Source organism: Taudactylus pleione, unplaced genomic scaffold (assembly GCF_031769625.1).
Source record: "Taudactylus pleione unplaced genomic scaffold, aTauple2 ptg000040l, whole genome shotgun sequence".
Lineage (NCBI taxonomy): Eukaryota > Metazoa > Chordata > Amphibia > Anura > Myobatrachidae > Taudactylus > Taudactylus pleione.
Window position 1 is genome coordinate 21,257,377 of NW_028284442.1, and position 25,123 is coordinate 21,282,499.

Sequence of the window (25,123 nt, forward strand, 5' to 3'; positions counted from 1 at the left end):
AAATGGCTGCCACGTGGGGGTGTTGGGTGAAGGAGCAGCCCGGGGAACACCAAGACCGCAGTGGAATGGCACTCTGGACTGGGGGAGTGGCTGCAAGGAGAGCACCTTCTCCCCTCACTGACATTAAAAGTTAATGGGGGAGATGTATGAAGCTCAGAAGCAGTACCATCGCACGTTATGTGCACTGATACTGCTTCTCCATGATGTATGATCGGGGGTTTGGGCTATGCGCACCTGTCATTATCGACGCTGCTATCTACAAGATTGCAGCACCGTTAGCCGGGGCCATGTATGAAGGGGTCAGATCGCCTGGCCGTTCGGCCCGCTGTAGTTGTCGCTATCAACAGCTACCACCTGGCGCTGCCCTATCCCCACAGCAGCGCTGCCCCTGCTGCGGCGGTTTCCAGCTCCAGTCTGCACGCGGGGATCTCGCGAAACTTGCGAGATCCCTCGCATGCTCAGTGGAGCCGGCCGGGACTGACAGTGCATCAGCACTAGGCTGATGCGCTGTGATCTCTAGCGGTAGCGCCAGAGGGGGGAGTTAACGCTCCCCCTCTCCAGCCGATGAGATGTTCATACATCTCATCGGTAGTACTTCCTGCTTCGCCTCGGTAAAGAGGCGAAGCGGGAAGCGTTATAGCGGCACGTTAAGTGCCGCTATAATACATCTACCCCATTATGCTATATAAGAAGCCCACAAACTGATTCTACAGGTATACTAGTAAAAGATGAAATGTCAAAACAAAGGTTACATTATAATATTTAAAAAAAAAAGTGCATTCTGAATTATATTTTATTTCATGGGGATATCTATTTTATAAAAAAGTTATAAAATAGGTTTAGAGAAGTAGTAAGTGAATGGGGCAGCAAAGTGGCTAACCTCACAGTACTGAATCATGAGACAGATTCCCAAAAAGGGCCTATTTAGATGTGTTCTCCCTCTTTGCATGGATTTCCGCCTACACTACAAAAACAAAAAACCCATACTGGTATTTAATTGGCTACTAGCTTGAAATAAAAAAGCCTGTGTGTGTATTAGGATATCAGATGGATATGAGTGACTGATCTTCTCTGTACTGCACGATATGGTGACTGTATATACCGTAAGCAATCTTTTTCCATTCATGTAATAACAAAGAATGTTTGAATTTATGGAATGCTTATCAGTCAGTACACTTGCCTCATTTTCAAAGTTGTATTCTTCATCATATGTTAATTTCTTCATAACCGCGAGCATTATAGCCTACAGCAGGGAAAAATGAAGACTTATGTAAGAGCAGAGGAATGTGTTTACATTTATACATCAGACTCAATGTTTATTGTGGAATTAACATAACCACATCATAACATAACAGGCTAAAGTGCATAGACAAATAGGTATAAGAAGAGGGATGACAGACTCAAATGTGCTACAACACTGATAATAAATGCAAATCACCAGTGAATAGGTAAACCTGTTCACCTCAAATAAAAGTCATAAACTGCAGGTGTTTTTGGGTGTTCAATTAAGTTTGAAAAAAACCACTCTAAAGCTGGCCACACACTAGACCAACTTTCATCCAACTAGTTGATTGGTTGGAATGAAAATCTGGTAACGTATGGGAGTGACTAATGATCAGCACTTTGCTCCTAAATGCCAGAAAACAGATGAAAATGGTCGTCAGACAAGTTTGTTAAATGTCTGATCTAAACAATTTGTTCAAACATCAGTTTTTGTCCATTTTCCGGCATTTGGACACAAATTGCTGATTGTCATTTGCTTTCATACCTTACCAGATTTTCATTCCAACCAATCAACTAGTTGGCTAGTTGGATGTAAGTTGGTCTAGTGTGTGGCCAGCTTAAGCTTATCTCCACTATAAAAGAGGAAGACTTATACAGCATTTTATTCTTTAATAAATTTAGAAAAATGCATCTAGAAACGGGCTTTTGTAAAATAGATGGAAGAAAGTGCACATAAAAATAGAAACTGAAAACAGTTGTGATCTACACGCATTTCTCATTATTCACATTATTTAGGAATCAAATTCCAGCACCAATGTTATGTGGTTTAAGCAGGGTACACACCTAAAGATTTTCTGTCCAACCATCCAACTAGTTGATTGGTTAGAATGAAAATCTGGTAATGTATGGGAGTAACTGATTATCAGCAATTTGCTCCTAAATGCCAGAAAACAGATGAAAATGGAAGTTCAGAGAAGTTTGTTAAATGTTTGATCTTAACAATTTGTTCAAATAGTTTTTGTCCATTTTACGGCATTTGGGAGCAAATTGCTGATTGTCATTTGCTTTCATACCTTACCAGGCTTTCATTCCAACCAACTAGTTGTATGGTTGGACAGAAAATCTGTACGTGTGTACCCAGCTTTAGACATATAGGGGATGATTCTATCTATCGCGCTTGCAGCTCTGACTAAGGGGCGCCCAACTGAGAAATTTAATTGCTGCTCCATTCGGAAGCGTATAGCTGCGGAAACACACATTTCTGCTCGCCACCTCCCGAGCTTCTGGGTGCGCATACAAGCTATATGGGTAGGGGGGTAGTAACAATTGAATTGCCCCAATTGGTGCCCATTACATTTGGACACCCAAAAAATATACCCCAGCAAGATTTATACTCTTACTACTGTTTACAAAACACTGCCTGCAAGTTGCATTGAGTCTCGTGCAGCTGGAGTTGTGATATTGACAGTTTGCTTAGTAGTATAGTAGTAGCAGATTAGTGTGGCTAACATGTAAATTGCATGTACTCCCCACCACACCTAGGTCACCGAAGGTTTATGTGAGCTCGACTGAGCAATTTAATTGAGTTTTCACACATTTCTGCCTGCTATCTCAGGAGGCTGCGAGCAGAAATTAATTGCTCCGTCAGGCGCCCACTAGTACCAGCCTCAGGGGAAAACAATTGAATTGCCCCATGAACGGAGTAAATCAGTGGTAAAACTTTTTATGGGCACATGCCTCCATGGATAAACTTAATCCAGCAACCCCCACCATTGAGTCAGTTACTTAAAACAAACTGTTTTAATAACAAAAGCAGTACAAATGGAAAGCTAATTTTAATTTGATTCATAAACACAAGCAGCAAATGTGACAGGTGGGCATATAACCCCTAGCTGGCAAGTCTTGCGGATATAATATGCAATTTATATATTTTTTGCATATGTAGACAACTGCTATTCCTAACATCTGCTCCTGGGACATCTGCTGGGACTTTCAGTCACAGCAATACTAGCCGAGTGCTATTAGAGAGCTGCTAATGCTGTACCAGAAACCACATTCTATTATCCCTATACAGCCCCGTCCTCTTTCATTTGCCACCACCTCCTATTCCCCACCCTGATTTCTCTCTGCTGGCTTCCCCTGACCTCCCTCCATTCTCTCACTCACTTCTCCGCAGTTCCTGTCGTCACACATCTACCCATATGTAGTCTCTCTTCACTTCTTCCTGCAACCCTATAGATAAAAGGACCCCAATTTGCCTACAATTAACTGCTAACGTTATGTATATCTGTCTGAGTAATAAAGAGGAATGGTGTACTTAAAGATTATTACCACTCAGCAATGCCCGTAGTACAGACAAAAAAGGGGTCCTGCTGTGGACGGTCAAAGGCAAGGGCAGTGACTGCAAGGTCCCTACCTTGAAAGAAAGCCAGAGTTTTGCCATCTACTGTTTATCCCTCCAGGCTCTTAGCCAGCTAGGGCACTCCGAGGGGTGGTAATTCCACTTTTGGAATTGCAAGATCAACAGTTCTAAACCGGAAACATTACCAAAGCAATTTCCAGAATAATAATAAAATTAAATATATCTCACATGCAGTAGTGAGGACTGCTTACCTCCACATTAGTCTTTTGTTGCTCAGAAAGCAAAACCAACTGTAAAATGAAAAGGAAACATTACACCCTTGCCGATTCAAGGCCTAGGTAATCTAATCTTTTTTTTTTTACACCACATGACCCGTTGAAGTCACAGAATTAGGAAAGACAATACCTGCTTAGTAATGTCTATATTTGGCAAATGCAAATTTTCACTCTATTATATAGTTCTTATAGCACAAGAAACTATTCTGTACTGTACAGACATCATACACTAAAAAAGATTTTAAACAATGTTAAGCAGTGGTTAAATGCACAGCCTATTCTTCCAAAGAGCATCTGCCAACAGATTTAGGTTAGACTGGAGGCTGTACCTAGCAGACTTTATGTTGGACTGCAATGGCGCAATTGTTAAACCTGGGAGAGCCCAAAGATACTTTAAAAAGGTGCCAAAACCATCAATCCAGATCGCGCCTCACCTATCTCTAGTACATAAAGGTCAAAGTGAATGCAAAAGCATTAGCAATCAGCATCTGGTATTGCTGGGAACCTGGTGATTTAATTAAATCTGGAGTGACCTATAGGAGTGATAGCAAGGACCCAATTGGGTTTCCTTGCCACTACTAGTACCAAGTACAACTAAAATATAAACCTTCACCTATTACCAGAACAAAATGTAACTTTTTGGTGTCAACATATGCGATTGCTGTAATTCTGTTATATTACAGATAAAATAAATTAAGTTTATTTTGTTTCATACTTCAGCAAGCTTTTCCCTTACATTATAGACAAAAGAAAACCCTGCAGATGAGAAGTGGTTCAAATATGTTTTTTATTCAACCAAGTTATATTTACACATATAGCTGGATTTATATTCACAACTGTAATACTACTATGCTATAACAGTGTACTCCCCAGGCTGTTTTTTGCAGGTGCACCACCTGGCAAGAAACAGCCTACCACCAGGCACTTTGGGAGCCTGCAAGTGGGGACAGTACCTGGGTGCTGGATAAAAAGGACCAGATCCTACAGACTTTGCAACTTTTTTATAATCAGATGACTGGGCCTCTAATAAGAAGAGGAGAATTAATATATACAATCTTATTTCAAGTTTTAATCATTATAAGGTCAGGGTGTAAAACATTTTATTATTGCAATGGAAAATCTTCTGGGGAGAACACTGTATAACTAAAAATTAATGTGCTGGTTTATTAATTCAGCTGCAGAGATGGTGACAATGCTCTTTTGTTTACCAACCTGTTTCAGGATGTGCAAATACTCGTAACAAAATCCAATGATATTAGAAGAAATATCGTCATCTTCATGGACTAGTAACTGCAACATCAGAGGCACTTTGGATTCAATAGACAGCAGTGTGTCTTGGGCACTCTTCATATCACAAGTTTTCACTAATTTAGTCCAGCTAATGATCAGAGATTGTCCCATTCCATTCACTAGCTTTGAGAATCTGGCCAGGAAATCCACATCTTCCTCCTAGTGCAAATCAATCAGGAATTACTTGTGAAAGAGCAGGAAGCAGATACACCTAAATGAAGGCAACCATGTCACCGACAGGAAATACAAAGAGACTATAATTTGGCTAAAATGTGCACTGCAGCAAGAAAATGCTTTCAATCTCATACTCTTGTACTGGTTAGGAAGAACAAAAAAATAAAAAATAAAAAAATAAAAAGCATTACAAAAAAAAAATAAAAAAATCTAAATTTACAAACAATTTGAAGTGAACAATAGAGAGACAATTAAAATACTTCGAAGAAACAGCATACTGAACGGTCTGTTTACATTGAAGCACTCGCCTCCAAATATTAACATTGCGCAAACATCCTTAATAAAGATCTGGTCCATTAACACGAAAACAGGTGTGAAACACATAGCTTAATCATACATAATGCATGTTAAGATGTGAATGGGCAAAAGAAAAGTGGTTGCCTTAAGGAACAAAGATCCCCAAGAACAATTACCTTTTACGACCAGTAACATTACTGCACAGGTTCTCAAATTCGGTCCTCAGGACCCCAAACGGTGCATGTTTTCCATGTCTCCACATTGAATCAAGTGAAATAATTAGCTCCACCTGTGGACCTTTTAAAATGTGTCAGTGAGTAATGACTACACCTGTGCACCTGCTGGGTGACCTGCAAAACGTGACCTGTGTGGGGTCCTGAGGACCGAGTTTGAGAACCACTGCATTACTTGTTACTGATCTAACTTAAAATGTACAATGTGTTCGGGAACAAAACAAAAATAAACTCTGGTTGGACAACAGGATAATGAATATAATGGAGAAAGGTAAAAAAAAATAAAAAAAATAAATGGGCAAAGCTAGAAACCACATTGTTTAAGTTACAGCCAACAAATATTTAGTACAATTTGCTGGAAGGCTCATACATGTTAAAACATTAAAGGTGCCTAAAGGTGACGATGTGTATATCATCTTAAATTACAAAGAATGACAAGCAGCAATAATTCTAAGCTCCCTAAATATTGGAATATGTCTGGTTCCTTTCAGCACAATTAATGGGACTGTCCTGGGTTCTATTTGGCTAGCCATTGTGGAATGTATCCAGAGAACGGAAGTGGATAGTCCTTCCCCTTAACTTCCAAAATATTGTATGCATATTCTGGCTTTTCCTTGAACTCCTTCTACAGTATGAAAGCCTACATCCAAGTATTGGGCCCCATATATCTGCCGACCAATTCACAGATCCCCTGTCGGGACCAGAACCACTGGTCGGAAATGCAGACTGGTGGCCATCAATGGTAGCTGAACCGTCAGGGAATTGATGAATTTCTAAAAGTCAAAAATCCCAGATTAGCTGATCAAGATCATATTTTGTTTCCGATAGACAAATCAGTGAAACTCAACATGTTGGATTTCACAGATGCCCCGGCATCTGGCAATCAGCGAGTTGGCCCAATACATCACTGATGTATGGGGGCCTAATGTGGTTGATCTGTTGTCACTGGGAAAGGTCATAATATCCCAACAAAAAAAGAAAGAAAAGAAATGAAATTCTCTGGTGCACCGGAGAATCTAATTTCTTTCTTTTTTGTTGGGATAGTATATTTAAGGAGTCTGGTAGCACCGTGTACGTTAATAAATAATCTATGACCTATGATTAAGGTTATATTAATAAATACATAAGTAGGGATTTTTCATAGATTTTTTTAAATTATATAAATTCTGTGCAGGATCACCTTTCTCTTTATGTTAAAGGTCAGAATAGCCAGGACAGAAAGAAAAAATAAAATATAAGGTGGACATGATGAAGATAAGGAGAGTTATGGAAAAACTTAACTTGGTTAACTTTTTCGTCGAAGTCCAAAGGGTTCACACAGAGACATTGGGGTTTAGGTGGGACCTGGAGGACCAGATACCAACAGCAAAGCTTTTCAATCCCAGGATGCTCAAGTCCTTCCCCCTATAACCCACCCACAGCCTAAGGGCACTTCAGTTTTGTTAACAAGCTCAAGGCAGGAGCAGGATAGCAGAAAAGGAAGACTGTATACTGAGGAATCACACTCACACAGAAGGAAACAAATGACCAGAAAAAACCCGTAGAAACTAAGAGCATCAGAGAAGGTGCCCTGTGGACTTGGAAGAAAGTTAACAAAAGGTAAGTATTACCATAACTCCTTTTCTTCATCAGAGTCCATAGGGCTCCACAGGGAGACAAGGGGGATGTCCCAAAGCAGTTGTTAAAGGGCAAAGCGTCCTGAGAGGCAAAGCTAACCAATGCATAGAACCTTAAAAAGGTGTGGACAGAAGACCACGTGGCCACCTTGCAAGGCAGAACAGCCGAGGCGCCACAGCGAGCCACCCACGAGGGACCCACAGCTCGAGTAGAATAAGTATGCACAGAAACAGAAAGGCCTATTCTATGTGTAGGCCCCTGAGATAGTCATACGAAGTCATCTAGCCAATGTCAGTCTGTTGGTCGGCCATCCTTTCCTGTGCAATCCAAAAACCGCAAATAAGGAGTCTGATTTCCTGAAGGAACTTGAACGGATCATCTAAATCCGTAGAGGCCAGACCACAGTCAATGAGGCCACACCAGCCGAGAGTACTGGTGACTGAAATGTCAGTACCATAAGTTCCAGAATAATATGGAACCTAAAAACCACTTTAGGAAGAGACAGGGAGCTCACATGGTGGACTAATCAGAAGAGGGAGCCACCTGAGAACGCTCCCAATTAAGACACTCTCCTGGCAGATGCAAACGCCATAAGAGAGAGACTAAGCTATAGACCATGTAATGGCAATCAAAGCTATTGGTTCAATGAAGGACCCAGGAGGGCACGAAGAACCACTACCAAATCCCAAGGAGCCCCTAGGGGAGACAAAGGGAGGCATAATCCAGAAAACACCCTGAAGGATGGATCGGATACCAGAGAGTGGAGCAATTCCACAGCCGAACCATACTGACAGTGCAGAGATCCGCACTCTCAGACAAAAAGGCGAGACCCCAAGCCAGCTGGAAGGAATGCCAGAACTTCTGGAAATCCTAAACCCCGGAGGATCATAGCGACAGGGACGATACCATATGAATTATGTATGCCACAGTCTGTGGTAGAACCCAGCAAAAGCTGGTCTATGTGCTCTAAACATTTCAATAATGACAGAGCCAGAGCCTTAGGACCACAGTAGGGACGTAGTCAGAGACAAACGAGCCAGGTCCAGGGAAAAAAACCAAGGACCCCGAGACAACCCGGATAGTGAAACAACAGGAATGGAGAATCAATGGGGAGACTCCGAAAAACTATGTACCAGTGACGTCTGGGGCAATCTGGAGCTACCAGCAAGGAAAGCACCTCTGTCTCGATTGAAAACTTCAGAAGACCGCGAGGAAGAAGGGAGACCCAGAGGAAACCGGTACACAAAGTGGAAGGTCTACTTCACTGACAATGGGTCACCGAAGGTAGCTTCAATACCTGCAGTGCTGGACTCTAACACAGACAGCGTGTGATAGAGTCAGACGGCCATGAGGACCACCTCTGGGTGGCCCCCCTCTGCTCACTAGGAGTTGAAACCTCCCTTGGAAAAGAGACCAGTCCCTGGGAAGCACGTCGTGACAGCTGAGGAAGTCCACTTCCCAATGGAGAACTCCCAGAATGAACACTGCAGAGATGGCCGGGAGGAGACCCTCGGATTATGTCAGAACGGGGGACATTCCTGTTATTGCTACCTAACGACCAGTGTCTCCTAGATGGAAGCCACTGTTGTGACACTGTCGGACTGAACCTTTTCAGGTTTACCGTGAAGCATGTGTTAGGCCAGAGTGAAGGTCCAAGACAGCCTAAAGTTCCAACAAGTTCATTTGCAGGGCGGAATCAACAGACTTCCAACTGCCCCGAAATAAATGCGGACCAGACACTGCCCCCCAGAGACTGGCGTCCGTAGCAAAGAATACCCTGGATGAGATGGCCATAGCCACCCAGACAGAGGCCGACTCGCCTCTGGAGAGAGCATCATAGTCTGAACAGTGATCCGATGGAAAAACTTGTTCCATCCGGAGAGGAGCCAATTATGGAAAGGCCTGGAATGGAACTGAGTATTCCATCCTTCCAAAGTTATACACACTGGATTTTAGAACGCGGATTACAGAGTGTAATGACATGTCGACTGAGTAGACATCCACGCACTCCTAGTCGAAGAGTGGAGATCTTGTTTTACGCCAGAAGAATTCTCAGATTCTGAGAATCCTGCAGGGCTCCCAGATGAAGTATACTCTGTGGGGGATGCAGGGAGGACTTATGCCCCGTTGATTAACAGTTTGTACCTGTGAAGAAGCAACGGTTAACCTGACAAGGCTGCAAAAAGTACCTCGGTGATCCTGCTAAGAGCAGGAGGCCGTCCAGATACTGGAGCAGTCGGATACACTGAGCAGGTGAACTGTCAGAAAATCCATAAATCTGGGAAACCCCGGTGGGGCTGTGGACAGTCCAAAGGGCAGAGCCCAAATATTGGAAGTGTTGCTGGGGCACAGCAAACCTGAGCCAATGCTATATGTACCTGTAGGTACGTGTCCTGAATAGTCAGAGAAACCATAAAGTCCCCAGGTTCCAAACATCGTATGATGAAGCATAGGGGACTCCTCCTGAGTCCAGGCACCTTTAGAAACTGGTTCAGGGATTTGAGACAGAGGATAGGCAAATGAGGACCAGTCGGCCCCTGCCCCTGAAAGAAATTAGAACAACCAGTCCCTCGCTGAGATAGTGAGGCTGGTCTAAATAGCTCTGCGTACCGCAAAGACTGTATATCTCTCTGGATCTGTAAGGCCCTGATCGGGTCTGAAGAAGGGCCCGTGTAACCACACGTGAGGAGGCCACCTGAGCAATGAGAGGTCGCACCCGTGAGGGACTACAACACCTATCCAAGCTCCCTGGTGACTTGACACCAGCACTGGGTGAACTGAGAAAGTCGGTATCTCACTCTGGAATACCCCACATGTAGACCTGTCCCGTCAGGCTGAAGGTTTATCTTTCGGTTCAGAAGCAGGGTCATCTGGAAGTCCAGGTCTGCTCGGTACCACGTATGGGGGCTCTTGTGGAGGCCGACAACCTAGGAAAAAACAGGCCCTCAGGCTGACCCCGAGGACAAAAAGACATAACAGATACAGTCCGATTGTAGCGGGAGTAGCTGAAGGCGGTAATCCTGTGTTAGGGATACTGCCAATGTTGCTACAAACTTGTCAAGGTCAGGACCAAACAAGATCTTCCCCATAGATGGTATCTGCACCTCTGCTATCCCAGAGCTCATCCCTAGGGTATAGCGCCGTATACAGTCGCAGCCGAAACCCTGAAGGTTAGGAGACTGGTATCCAATGTAGGCATTGCCATATATGACAACTGCATATCTTATGTGAGCGACAAAAGACATTTGAACCCCAGTTGTGTTGGAGGGGGAAAAAACATTACAAATGCATCAGCCCAGTATTCAATAGTATTAACCCACCATGTGATAGCCATGGTAGGACAGGCAACCGCCCCTGAAAGAGAGCATATTGATTTCAAAGTTACCACCTACGGATCCATAGAATCAGTCCAGGCAGGAATGGGTAATCAAACGAGTAACATGCAAATACAACCCAGGAGGTGATTTCTATTACTGGTGATGACCTTCAGGGAATGGAAAACAGGAGGCCAAATCGCTTTAGGATACCTCGTATCTGGCGACAGCTAGACTCCCTCCCTGAGATCCACCCACTGGACAGAAACGGGGATCCCCACGTTAAACTGAGGGTGTATGGTACAGGATCGAAATTCTCTATAACCAGAATGGACCTGACCGCCAGCCCCAAAGCAGGGATAATAATGATACTTGAAATCGGCTCCCCCCGTGTGAGGGGGAAAGAGCCCGATACATCACCCAGTTGACAGCAGAGCCACCTGGGCAGTAAACACATATCACGCCATTTTGTGTTTCATAGAAAACAACATCCACCCAGGGTGGTTGTTGTGGTAATCCCTGCAAGGGAAATGACAGACTGTTGTAGTAGCAGAGGAAATTCATGTACTGTGAAAAACCCCGGCAGGGAACGATAGTCTGTGTCACAGGGGAAAGTGCAAGAAACTGCGACATACCCTGAGATGAAAAGGGCAGTATGGTGAAGTAACCCCAAGTTACAACAATGGGGCCCGCCCAGTGATCCGCAATGGAGAGGATCCTGAGAAACAAACCGTCCCAGGGGATCCTGTAAGGGGCCTGGCACCAGATGGCACCGCATACATAACCCTTTCTGAGTCAAATCCTCTGCACTAATACCTGCAGTCCAAGACATGCAGCATAGCAAAAATGTCAGACATATCTATCGCGTAAATATTAAGCAGCGCTATACTAGTCCTGACTGACGCTAAGATTAGCTGCAGAGACCCATTATCAGCGTGTGCAACACACAGTTCCACCTAAAATATGGTAACGTGCAGCACACAACAGTATGTGACAAACCTCACAAATATTGGCGCATATATATATATATATATATATATATATATATATATAGTCTCCGAACCACCCTAAGTACTTGTCGATCCGGCAGCAGTCCTGGGCGCCCGCAGAGTCCGGCTAGTACAGACTCTAGGGTCCCGCTGAGATCCCCAGATCTGTACTGGCGTCTCAGTGCCGGCTGGGTGACGGAGCGGTAGCTTGGAAGTCCCATGGACGTTCCAACGCTGCCGCTCAGAAGAGTCCAAAGTAAAAAAAAAAACTTTGAACTATAAAAAATTAATTTAAAGCCATAGGGCTGCTAATTAGCCCCCCTGTGATAACTGTGACCCGACTCCAGCCAAGGCACCAATTTAAACTGAGGTGCCTCTGGCTTGGGGGCGGGGCTATAGGGAGAGTGGACCCTGTGCATCCTGGGAGCTAAAAGCTTTAACTGCGTGGTGCCCGGATCTGGTTCCCAACCTATACCCCCAAGGTCAACCCTGTGGACCCCCTATGGACCCTGAAGTAGAAATCAAAGTTCGAATGGAGGTTCCTGAAGTGCTTGGAGCACCATTGACAAATCCCATGGAGCCACAGGAGGGACAAAGGGCGGTTGTATACGTAGAACACCTTGCGTGAAGGTGTGAACATCCAGTATAGTAGCAATTCTGCACTGAAACCAGGCAAAGCTGAGACCTGCACTTTCAGAGATGCTAGGCTGAGGCCTAGATCCAGTCAAGCCTGAAGAAAGGCAACAATTTGAGAAACCTTAATGACTTGCGGGTCATAGTTTCTTGAAGCACAACATTGGAAAATTGGGAAATATGTATGCCATATTCTGTGGTAAATCCTGGCCGAGGCCGGTTTACGTGCTCTGAGCATGGTCTGGACCTTTAGCAGTTAGGAGGGATGTCTCAAGAGCCAAGCTGTTAAAGACAGACGTGCTAGGTCCGGATGTAGACATGGACCCTGAGACAACCGGTCTATTCGTAGAGGAACATCTGTGGAGAGCCTTTGAAGATCAGAGTACAAATGACGTCGGGGCTATTAACAGGACTGTGCCCCCCTCCTGTCTGAACTTTCGAAGGACTCAAGGAAGTAGGGATTTTGAAGGGAAGAGAGATCTGCCAAATGGAAGTTCCATTTCACAGACTATGAATCTATGAAGGCCACGTCGGGGTCCTGTGTTCTGGCTCCATAAATTGGAAGTTTGTTGTTGTGTCTTGAGGCCATGAGATCCACTTCCGGAAGATCCAAATTTGTCCACTACAAAATGAAAGACTTCTGGATGTAGAGACCATTCTCCTGCATGCACGTCGTGGCAGATGAGGAAATACGCTTCCCAATTGAGAATCCCCGGGATGAACACTGCGTAGATGGCTGGGAGATTGCGTTCGGCCCATGTGAGAATGCGGGACACTTCTGTCTTTACTGACTGACTGAGTGCTCCCTTGGTGATTGAGATAGGCCACAACTGTGGGGTTGTCGGACTATACTTGGCTCGGAGTATTCTGAAAAACAGGCCAGGGCATCTACAGAGCTCTCACTCTGGCTCAAAGTTCCAGGATGTTGACTGGTAACACTGCCTCTACTACTGGGGACCATCGGCCCTGGAAGGAGTGCTGGCCGGTCAATGCGCCCCACCCTCAGAGGCTTGCACCCGAGGAGAGCCCAGTCCGGGAACCAAAAGCGATGACCCTTGTTCAAATGGGAAGTCTGTAGCTATCAGGCTAGGGGACAAACTAACCTCTGGGGGGGAGGCTCATTGTCTGGGATTTGAGCAGATTGAGTAGCCCATTCCACCTGGAGAAGATCAGGTGTTGTAAGGGGAATCAGTATGTTTGACCGCTGGATGTGAGCCCGGTGGTTCAAATCCCGACCCGGCAGCCCGGTAGAGGAGATCCCGACAGCGGAGGCAAGTTTACTATTCCTAACACTCCCCCCCCCCCCCCCCAATCCACCTTTAGGGGTCCCTAACCTCCCCCCTTAGTGCCTAAACCTAATCCCCTAGCCTAACCCTCCCCGGGTGAGGTGCCTAACCCGAACCCCACCATCCTCAGCTACATGGATACTAACCCTCGGCGTCCTGCGTCGGGATTAACATAGGCGGTCTCATAACTACATAACGTTGTAGGGGCCTGGAGTGAAACTGGGCGAACTCCACCATGTCTAAGGTGGACACCATTGAACCCAAGGCCTCCATTGCAGAATGAATTGACACTCGGCGATTGTTGAGCAGTCTGCGAAGTCTGTGTTGGATCGCTGAAATCTTGTCCGCCGTTAGGAAGTTTCTCTGAACTCAAGGGTCCAGGAGGGCTCCCAAATGTACCATTCTTGGAGAGGGTGTTAGGAAATGTTTTCAAGTTGATCAGCCACAGGTTCATTTGAAGAAAGGCAATGTTACCTGTTGATGGATGTGATGAGTCTCTGGGGAGCTCACCATAACTGCCATGATCTTGGTAAAGAACCGGGGGGGCTGTTGAAAGGCTAAATTACAAAGCCTGAAATTGGTAATGTTGCTGTAGTATAGTAAACCGGACATATTGAATAAAAAAAACAAACGGTCTTCCATGGGCTGGGGGCAGGGTATAGGGGAGGAGGAGCCTGTGCTGCATCCAAAAATTTTAACTCTTTGGTGCCAGCTCCTAAGCTCCACTCTATAACCCATGGTTTCCAGAGTCCTCCACTGACTAAAGAAAAACTCAGTATTCAATTTTGGGATTGATAAAGCACTGAGACATGCAATAAGTAATGGAAGAAACACTGTTGGACATGTGAGAGGGTGGAGGGGAAGAAGTTAATCGAGAAGCAGATTTGTTTATCGTCAGCACAAAGTAGGAGAGCAGCCATGAGACAGCAGTGTCATGGTGTCCAAGAGTGGAAGTCTTTAAGGCGAAGGTGGTCAACTGTGTAAACGGCAGCTGACAGGTCAAGGAGGATGAGAATTAAAAAATTAATGTTAAGGTGCCCATACACTGTGTGATATGCACCTTGCGAAGCGACGGGGGATTCGATGGTCAACATATTGGGCGGTCCCCACACACGGTGCGATTCGGTGGCCGACTGCCCAATATGCCTGCACCCCCCTTCCCCCATCTGAATAGCACTATCGCATCTCCAGATCAAATGAACCTGCAGGAAAATCTGGAAGTGCGATGTACGAACCCACGGATGCGCGCTCTGTCAGATACAATGGCCATACACGGTACGATATAGCAGCGATATACCAATCCGCTGGATCAGCTGCTATAATCGCACAGTGCATGGGCACATTTAGATTTAGCAATGAGGTCATTAGTGACCTTGGTAAGGGCAGTTTATGTGGAAGAAAATGATCAAAAGTCAGATTGAAGCAGGTTGAGGAGGGAGTGGGAAGATAGAAAAGTGGACTGGTGTTTGAAGACAAATTGTGCTAGAGAGGCAGTAAGGATATCATGAAATATCTAGACAGCAAAACTAATAGTGTCACAAACCTGATCAATGCTGAAGAAACCTGCAGACTGTAACACTTGACACAAAGATTCCACCAATTTGGTTTTGTCAATTGGATCCATTCCCTTATTTACGATTTCATACAAGCAGTCACATGCTTCCTCCCTGAGGACTTCCACCGACATGTGACCTAGCAACATATTAATGAATCTGAAAAATGAATACAGAAGGATGTGAGGCAATCAGCTTCAAAGGATATTACTGGAGAGCAAGCAATGTTATAATTCATTTTAATTTCTGACTAGTGCGACCCAGGCTTTTCAGATTTGTGCCCTAAGCTCGCAATTCTAGAAATCTGAAGGGAGTACCAATATGCTAACTTGAAACAGAGTGATGTCCAAATTCATGGACATTAAAACTAGGATGAGCGGGTCAGGTTCCCGAACTTTGTGTATCAGAGTCGAGATCAGAGTCCAGCTCGGGTTTTCCCGTCTGACTGATCTGGAAACGAGGCAAACGAGTCATCCTCCTGCTGGCGGATTCTCGCGGGTTTTGGATTGTATAAATGTCCTGGTGATCAGTGTCATTTTCACTCCGGCTGTGGAAAGTGTATAGAACAGACGTTCTGCTCTGTGCACGTGCTGCTGTGTCACTGTGTTGTCCTGTCGGGGGCTGGGGCTGCTGCTGTGTTGTCCATAAAGGAGCTGGGGCTGCAGTACATAAAGGGGTGCTGCTGTGTCACTGTTGTCCTGTCAACGGGCTGCTGCTGTGTGGTCCATAAAGGGGTGCTGTGTTGTTCATAAAGTGGCTGCTACCTCGTCCAGAGGTGCTTTTCCCCAGTGTAAGAAAAACAAAAGTGAAATAAAAAAAGGACCATTCCTCAAAAATAAATAAATAAATGATCCGATTGTGTGTGTGTCTCTCTGCCGGCTATTGTTCACCCATGCTCTCCCCTCCTCCCTCAAATTTGCTTCGGAATCAAAAAATAAAATTTACTACCAAATCAACCCTTCCTGTCCCTGCTTTCAACTACATACATACTCCATCTTCCTAAGGCCTCTTGATTAATGAAAATTGAGAGTTATGGTAAAACTTAGCTTTATTAACTCTTTCCTCGAACTCCATAGGGTCCACAGGGAGACCTTGGGGTGTAGGTGGCGGTTGAGGACCGGGCACCACACAGTTAAAAGCTTTCAGCTCTCAATATGCATCGGTCCATCCTCCTATACCCCGCCCCCGGCCAAAGGCTGGAGGAGGAGAGAGAAGGAAGACTGGTACACACAAGAATCACACTCAATGAGAAGGAGATGGGAAACTGGTGACCAGAAACATAGCCCATATGAAGCCAGGTACGTCAGGGCGGGTGCCCTGTGGACTTCAAAAAAAAAAAAAAAAAGTTAAAAGGTAAGTTTTACCATAACTCATCTTCAGGGACCATAGGGCTCCACAGGGAGACCTTGGGGATGTCCCAAAGCAGTCATTTAAGGATGGGGCCGCTCCTGTGCTGAGGAGAATCCGGCGCCCAAATGAAGCATCTTGAGAGGCAAATGTATCAAAGGCATAAAACCTCAAATGTATGGACAGAGGACCACGTGGCCACCTTACAAAGCTGTTCAGCTGAGGCGCCAGGGCGAGCTGCCCACGAAGAACCCACAGAGTGAGCAGAATGAGTAGTAACAGTAGCTGGTATAGGAAGGCCCAGCAGCGTATAAGCCTGTGAGATAGTCATGCGAAGCCATCTAGCCAATGTCTGTTTGTTGGCTGGCCATCCCTTCTTGTGAAATCCATAGGAGCACAAATAAGGAGTCTGATCTCAGAAGCGAACTGGCACGGTCCACGTATAACCTGAGGGCATGGACCACATCCAAGGAGGCCTCACCTGCTTATAGGTCTGGTGATTTAAAGGCCGGGACTACAATTTCCTGATTAATGTGGAAACTAGTAACTTTTGGAAGGAGACCAGGGCGAGTCCGAAGTACAGCCCTGTCCTGATGGAATATCAGAAATGGGGAGCGACAGGAGAGCGTCCCTATATCTGACACCCTTCTGGCAGACGCCATAAACAGAAGTAAGAGTCTTTGCTGTGAGCCACTTGAGCTCCACAGAATCCAGGGGTTCAAAACGGAGGACCCTGGAGGGCACGAAGCACTACTGACAAATCCCATAAAGCCACTGGAGGGACAAAGGGAGGTTGTATATGGCGGACACCCTGGAGTAAGGTGTGGACATCTGGAAGTGGAGCAAGTCTACGGTGGAACCAAATGGAAAGAGCAGAGACATGCACTTTCAGTGAGGCCAAGCAGAGTCCAAGGTCTATTCCAGCTAGAAGGAAGGCCAGGACTAATCCTGAACACTTGAGGATCCTAGCTTCTGGTACGACACCATTGGATATATGTATGCCACACCCTGTGGTAGATCCGAGCAGAGGCTGGATTACGTGCTGAGCATAGTTTTGACTACAGAACTAGAGAATCCCTTGGACCTCAGGAGGGATGTCTCAAGAGCCACGCCGTGAAAGACAGACGACCCAGGTCCGGGTAAAGGCAAGGACCCTGAGACAACAGGTCCGGTCGTTGAGGCAGCAGGAACAGAGTGTCGATGGGGAGACTCCAAAGATCTGAGTACCAATGACGTCTGGGCCATGCTGAAGCCACCAGCACAAAAGTGTCTCCGTATTGTTTGAACTTATGAAGAACTCGAGTAAGAAGGGAGACTGGAGGGAATAGGTACACAAACTGGAAGGTCCACTAAACTGATACTGCTTCTACAAAAGGTTGCCTTGGCAACCCTTGTTTTGGACCAGTACACTGGCAGTTTGTGATTGTGTCGGGAGGCCATGATATCCACCTCTGGGAGGCCCCATCTGCTCACTAGGAGTTGAAAAACCTCTTGGTGAAGAGACCATTCCTCGGGATAGAAGTCTGCTTCCCAATTGAGAACTCCCGGAATGAACACTGCAGAGATGGCCGGGAGGTTACCCGCGGCCCATTGCAGAATGCGTGACACTTCTGTCATTGCTGCCCGACTTCGAGTGCCTCCATGATGGCTGATGTAAGCCACTGTTGTGGCATTGTTGGACTGTACCTGTACAGATTTTCCGTGCATTATGTCCTGGGCCAATATGAGGGCCCTGTAGACAGCTTGAAGTTCCAATATGTTGATTGGATCGATGTCCAGCAACCCTGAAAAGAGTGTGGATCGGTCACTGCACCCAAACTCTGGCGTCTGTTAGGAGTACCCAGTCCGGGATCCAAAAGGGGCGACCCTTGGTTAGATGAGATGTCTGTAGCCACCAAGATGGGGACAAAAGCACCTTCGGAGACAGTAAACTTTGATCCGATGGGGTAACCCGTTTCACCTGGGGAGGATCAGCCTTTGCAAAGACCTGGAGTGGAACTGAGCATACTTGTCGACGGTGGACACCATGGATCCCAGAACCTCAGTTACTGAGTGGATCAACAGCCGGCGACTGTGGAGACATCTGCGCACTCGTAGTTGAAGTGTGGAGATCATGTCTGATGTCCGAAAGATTCTCTGATCCTGAGAATCCAGCAGGGCCCCCAGATGAATATCTCTGTGAGGGATTCAGGGAGTACTTTTTCTAGTTGACTAACCATCCGTGCTTGTGAAGGAAAGCAATGGTTAGATGCAGATGGCGGTGAAGCACTTCTGGGGATCCTGCTAAGAGCAGGAGCTCGTCCAGATATAGTAGCAGTCGGACATCCTGACCACGCAGGTGGGCTGCCATGATGGCCATAATTTTGGTGAACACCCGTGGAGCTGTGGATAGTCCAAAGGGCAGAGCCTGAAATTGGAAGTGTTATAGTCTAGCAAACCGGATAGCTCGCTGATGTGAAGGCATTATAGGTACGAGTCTTGAATATCCAGAGATACCATAAAGTCCCCCAGGCTCCACAGCTAGGATGATAGAGCATAGGGTTTCTATCTTGAACCTGGGTACCCTGAGGAATTTGAGGATAGACTACTGACTGCAGCAAGGACTGTATAGCTTTCTGGATTTGTAGGTCCTTGTTTGGGTCTGAAGGAGGGCCTGTGTAGAAAAACTGGTGGGTGGCCCTCTAAGAAACGAGAGGGCGTACCTGTGAGAGACCACTTCTCTTACCCAAGCATCCGTGGTGGTTTGACACCAGCACTGGGCAAACTGAAGAAGTCGACCTCCCACTCTGGGAACCCCCAGAGGGAGACCCGTCCCGTCAGGCTGAGGGCTTATCATTTGGTTTAGAAGCAGGGCATCTGGTGGTCCAAGCCTGCTTGGTCCTGGGCTTGGCGTCCCTAGTGGAAGCAGACTGTCTAGAAAAGGATTGACCTTTAGGCTTTCCGGGAGGACGAAAGGACCTAAAAGATGTAGTCCGAGACTTTGCAGCAGTAGTTGCTGAAGGCAGAAATGCAGTTTTTGATGCCGCCAATGTGGTTACAATCTTGTCAAGGTCTGGGCCATACAACATCTCCCCTTTGTGGGTTAACACTGCTAGACCTTTCTTGGAATCCACATCTTCCTTCCATGAGCGTAGCCACAGGGTACGGCGGGCAAACAGCTTCTCCAAAATAGGGAGCTGCATCTCGTATGCGAGCGACGAAAGACATCTGATCCCTAGAAGCATCTGAAGGAAAAAGAGTCTTCAAGTGCGTCAGCCCAGCTCTCTATAGCTTTAGCCACCTATGCAATAGCCATGGTCGGATGGGCAAATGCTCCTGAAAGAGTATATCGATTTAAGGCAAGATTCCACCTTTCTAACCATAGGATCCTTCAAAGAGGTTACTGCAGGGATAGTTAATGTAGGGCTTTTATTAAACGCGTAACATGTGACTACCGCAGGGGGAGTCTTCCATTTTGAACAATGAGCAGCAGAAAATGGATAACAGTAGGTCAGACGTTTTTGGGGCCGAAACCTCTCATCAGGCTGCAGCCATGTGTTCAGCGAAATTGATCCGATAGAGGGAAATCTGCTGAAGCCACTTTCTGTTGTTTAAATAGTGGGTGTTTCGATTTAGGGGTTGGCTCGTCATCTTCTATGAGTAAGATGGATCTAACAGCTCGCACCACGTCAGGAATATTAATTTTAGACCAACTCTCGTCCTCCCCCAGAGGGGAGTCAGTGCTAGAGGGATCAGCATCTTCTGCCTCCTCAGATTACACTTCAGAATCTGAGTGCTGCGTGGACTGTGATAACAGGACGCTTAGAAGGCTTACTGGGTAGGGGCTTCGCACCTTGAAACATAGTTTGAAAGGCTGTAGAGGTAGCACCAGACTCTGTACCAAGCTAGAGAGTAGGTCAATCCATGGAGGGGGCACAGGAGGTACCTGTATTTGCCTGAACCTGTTGTGGCAACTCCATAGGGAGAAATGCGGCCTGTTGTGGTAGCCCCATAGGGGGAATTATAGCCGGGACTGCTAGGAGGTCCGCAATAGTAGCCAGCACCTGAGAAAAGGAAGAACAGGGAGGCTCTTGTGCAGGAGCTGGGAGTTCTGATGGGCCCGGAGGAGTATAACACAACATATAACCCTACCTGTATCAAATCCTCCTCACTTATGCCTGCAGCACATAATTTGTATGACAGCAGTATGGGTGTAGATGCTTGCTTGCTACTCTTGCCTTTGCTAGACATAGCTGTAGAGCAGTATAGCACACAATATGGCACTGGGTATAATGCAACCACTGGGTATGTAGGATACAAGTAGGAATGCAATATACTGATCCTGTCTTATGGATGGACAACCTGCAGGAGTGCACAGCACAAATATGGCACTGTGCAGTAACCAACTATGTGACAACCCTCACAAATAAATTTGTTGTGGAGATTTGAGGCACTGGAAAAACCATGAATACTCCTGTATGTTAGGGAAAGATATATACTGACAGTATAGAGAAAAACAGACAGGCAGCGATAGCATAAGTCACATACAATGCAGAAATACCATATAACTGCAGAAGGGCACTACAATCAACTACACAGATTCTGTGGTCAGTGACTCAACATCTGGTAGGCTATAGCACGCTACATAACCAGATTCCAGGGAGAGGTACTGTATGTAGGGGGACCGGACTCTACATTTCCCTGAGAGAGCTGTGGCTGAGCCTAGAAAATAGCCGCCGGTGACCTCTGAGGGAGCGTGGTCAGAGGAGAGCAGCAGTTCAGGGAAACGAGACCTCAGAGGAATGGCGCCCTGAGCTGAGGGGCCTATTTAATGGGGGAAAGCTGACCTCCACATGCTGATTTTTAACCACCGGAACGCTGGATTCCCGCTCCATATGTACCCTGTGGTCTAGTGGATCACTTTGGACAAAGCCTGTGTTCACTCTCAGTACCTTCGGTCTTTCCCGAGACCAGAGGTTTGACTGCCAATGCGCTGCAGTCTGGATCCATACGCAGGGCCGGCTAGCGAGGACCCCGGGAAGCCTGCTGAAATCTCCAGCCAAAGCTGGCGGTGCCCGTAGGGGTGATGTAGCGGCAGCGCAGACGTCCTTTGGACAGGAAAATATAAAATAAACAAAATCATAAAATAAAAGCCATTTGGGCTGTCTAAGCAGCCCACTGCATGGTGGTGACCCAACTCTGGGCGGGCACAGACGAAACGGAGATGCCTCTGGCTCAGGGAATAGGGGGATGGACCGATGCATTCTGAAAACAAAAAGCTTTAACTGCGCGGTGCCCGGTCCCTCAACCACCGCCTATACCCCAAGGTCTCCCTGTGGAGCCCTATGGACCCTGAAGAAGAAACATGTGTTTCCTTATGTGCCATGTTGGAAGTTGAACTGCCACATGGTAGTGCCGCCCACTGCTGCCGCTTAGTTAAGTCAGCCAGCTTGGTGGAAATTTTGGGCCTAAACTGGATGAAAACAATATTGTAAGCTGTGAGGTGGTCAAAATTGACAGGAAATGAGTGGAAATTAATGTTATTGATGTTAATACTAAAGGAAAAAAAAAAAAAAAAGCCCAAATGTGATATTAGCAGTTTTTATAAAATAATAAAAAAAAAAAATCAATCCAAAACACGCAAGGGCGGTTTTGGCAAAACCAAATTCAGACCCAAAAACACAAAAGAAGATACAGATCCAAAACAAGGGGGTCGGCGCACATCCCTAATTAAAACACATTTAGAATGGGGGAAGGCAGAGTTTAGCTTTCCAAAAATAGAACATTGAGCACAAAAATGAGATTAGCATGGGTACAATACTACAGTTCAGGAAAAGACGGAACATTCAGAACCATTACCCATTAACATTTTACTTGAATCACTTTAGCATTAGGGTAGCAAAGAGAGAAAAAAACAAAACACAATGATGGCATTATGTTTATTTACCACTTCTACCTGAACGCTATAAAACTAGCCAGGCCTCCACTGTTACTGTTCCAACAGTAACCAAAGGTACATAATATTTAAATAATAAAATTAATTCAAACCTGTCGTTAGCAATCAATGTAAGATCTATCCAAGAGACATAAGCTCCAATCACTTCAAGGCACTGGCACGTTACTTCAGAGTTAGTGTGCTGATAAGTCTGTAAAATTTGGTACCATGACTCCACTAAGTTTGGGATACACTGTTCCCGCATTGTATCCTTCAATAATGTATTCCTGCGTGCTTCCTGGAAAATTAAGTTGTAGTCATTAGAATATACTTTGTGAGGTCTATAAATGAGCACAAAGACAACGACATACAAATAGATCTCATACATTGAAGGCAATTTATTATTGATAACGAGCTTTCGCTTCAAATTGAATACGGCCTTTAGTCTCGTAAAAAGATGGCAAAATTAATGTTCTCATTTAGGCTGTGAGGTGTTAAAGTCCCAAGTTTAAAACACCATTCACTTTCTTTTTGGAGTAGGACTTGGATACGGTACCGCTTGTGTAGATTGAATAATCCAGGGATTGTGGTAGTTCAGTCAAAGTATTGTGCGTTTTAAACAATGATCCCCAAACTTATTTGGGATCATGGTAAAAGGAACCCTTTATATTTTTGCTTTTATAATATATAATTTTGTGATTTAATACAATTTTATTGATAATTTTAGGGGTATTATATATTAAAAGGTAAGTTTTATTATATTTATGTCAAAGTTCAGTTTATATCATTCAAAGTGGGCCCAAAAAACTATCTTGTTTTGCTCTACGGCAAAAATCTTGTTTAAAGTTTGAATATTTATTTAGGAGCAACACCAACCAAATGCTGTGTTTTAATGGTTATGTTGGTATATGGAAAATGGTCAGTCAATTGTGTTAAGTTTAATCGAGTGCAGAACAACCCTGGTCTGCTAATAGCCACAGCCACGGTGTCCCCTCTCTATTACAACTGCTCTGAATAGTGGTGAAGAGCCCAGCTGTTAGTAGGGAGCACTCAACACAGAGAACTGGACGGTAACGCGTGCGATAAGCAGGATAGCCAAGTGTGACACTGCACCACGCTGTCACACACCCAGCAAGCAAATCCACCACTTCTGCTCCTCAGGAGTAGTGGCTCTAATTACCCCTCTGGCCCTCACAAGCCCGATGGCTCTCCTATTGGTCCCCCCCTCAGGGTCATCGGCTGCAGTAGCCGTGGCGGTGCCCTTCCTGGCGGCTCACCTGTAGAAGGCAGACTGCCACAGTAAGTCTGCCTGTCCTCAATAAAACATGAAGAAAATGACCAAAATTAAATAAAAACCTGACAAAAAACGGTTGGAGACAGCCCCATGTGCAATTTGCAAAACTGAAGCTGATGGGACATGGAGGGGAAGAGCCAGTAACTTTTAGATTATTAAAGTGCCAGGCTCTATACCCCAGTGTCTTGAGCTCTCATGTGCCCTAGAAAAGAATGAAGGATGAACAACAGAGGAAGCAGTCATAACAGAAATAGAACCGCGCTGGTTGTCGTCCAGTGGCCCCTATGGAATCGGAAAAATCAGAGTTATGGTATAACACCACAGAATCTACCTTGGGGTATGTAGTTGGAGAGAACCATTCCACCAAACAGCTACAGTTTTGAAGCTCCCAGCATGCACTGGTCCTCCTCCCTATATAGCCCACCTCCAGTCACAGGCAGTTTGTAAACAAGCCTAACAGCAAGAGACGGAAAGTGAAGGAAGTACAATGTACTCGAGAAACAAACACTCAAACTATGAAGAGGGAATCAGATACAAAAAAGCAAAGAACAGATCCCAACTGAAGGGCTCGAAACACATCCAAGGAAGATTCACCTGTAGACAGGTTTCAAGACTGAAAAGCCGGGACTACAATTTCCTAATTTATGTGGAAACGGGATACTACCTTCGGAAGGTAACCCGCCTTAGTATGACAGCTCTATTTTGATGAAAAATCAAATATGGAGAGCGACATGACAGTGCTGCCAAGTGAAACTCTACGAGCTGAGGAGATGGTGAGCAGAAAAAGTGTCTTCGCTGTCAACCATCTTAAGTCCACTTTATCCAAGGGTTCAAAAGGGGGGGGGGGGGGGGGGCTTGAAGCACCCTGGGAACCAGGAATAACTCCCATGGTGCCACCAGAGGGACAAACGGAAGTTGCAGTCGTAGGACCCCTGCAAAAATGTTCTTACATCTGCCAGGGGCACAAAAATGACAAAGCAGAAACCTGAACCCTCAAGGTAGCCAGGCGCAGACCTAAGTCTAACCCAGCCTCCAGAAAAGCAAGTACTCTTGAAACCTTGGGGTCACATTTTGTTTGAAAACACAAACGAAAATATGAACGCCAAATCCTATAATAGAGCGGGCTGAAGCAGGCTTCCTTGCCCTCATCGTCTGAATCACAGAAGCAGAGAAACCTTTGGCTTTTAAGATGGAAGCCTCAATAGCCACGCCATGAAAGCCAGCCAAGGTAAATCCGGATATATAGGCAGGGACCCTACACTATAAAATACGGTTGTAGAGGCAGTAGAAGTGGCCTGTCTATAAATAGACATGTCAGATC

The 25,123-nt window shown here is 45.6% G+C and overlaps 1 protein-coding gene across 1 annotated transcript in view; it reads right to left on the bottom strand.

The window, feature by feature from the left end:
* The window catches only part of XPOT (exportin for tRNA), a 121,464-nt gene that overhangs the window by 50,913 nt on the left and 45,428 nt on the right, over positions 1-25,123 (bottom strand). The window contains exons 7-11 of the mRNA XM_088454649.1: positions 22,622-22,806; positions 15,238-15,406; positions 5,074-5,310; positions 3,838-3,876; positions 1,181-1,243 (exon numbers count right to left, since the gene is read on the bottom strand). Coding sequence (XP_088310775.1) covers positions 1,181-1,243; positions 3,838-3,876; positions 5,074-5,310; positions 15,238-15,406; positions 22,622-22,806 — 693 coding nt within the window. The remainder of the gene's footprint in view (positions 1-1,180; positions 1,244-3,837; positions 3,877-5,073; positions 5,311-15,237; positions 15,407-22,621; positions 22,807-25,123) is intronic.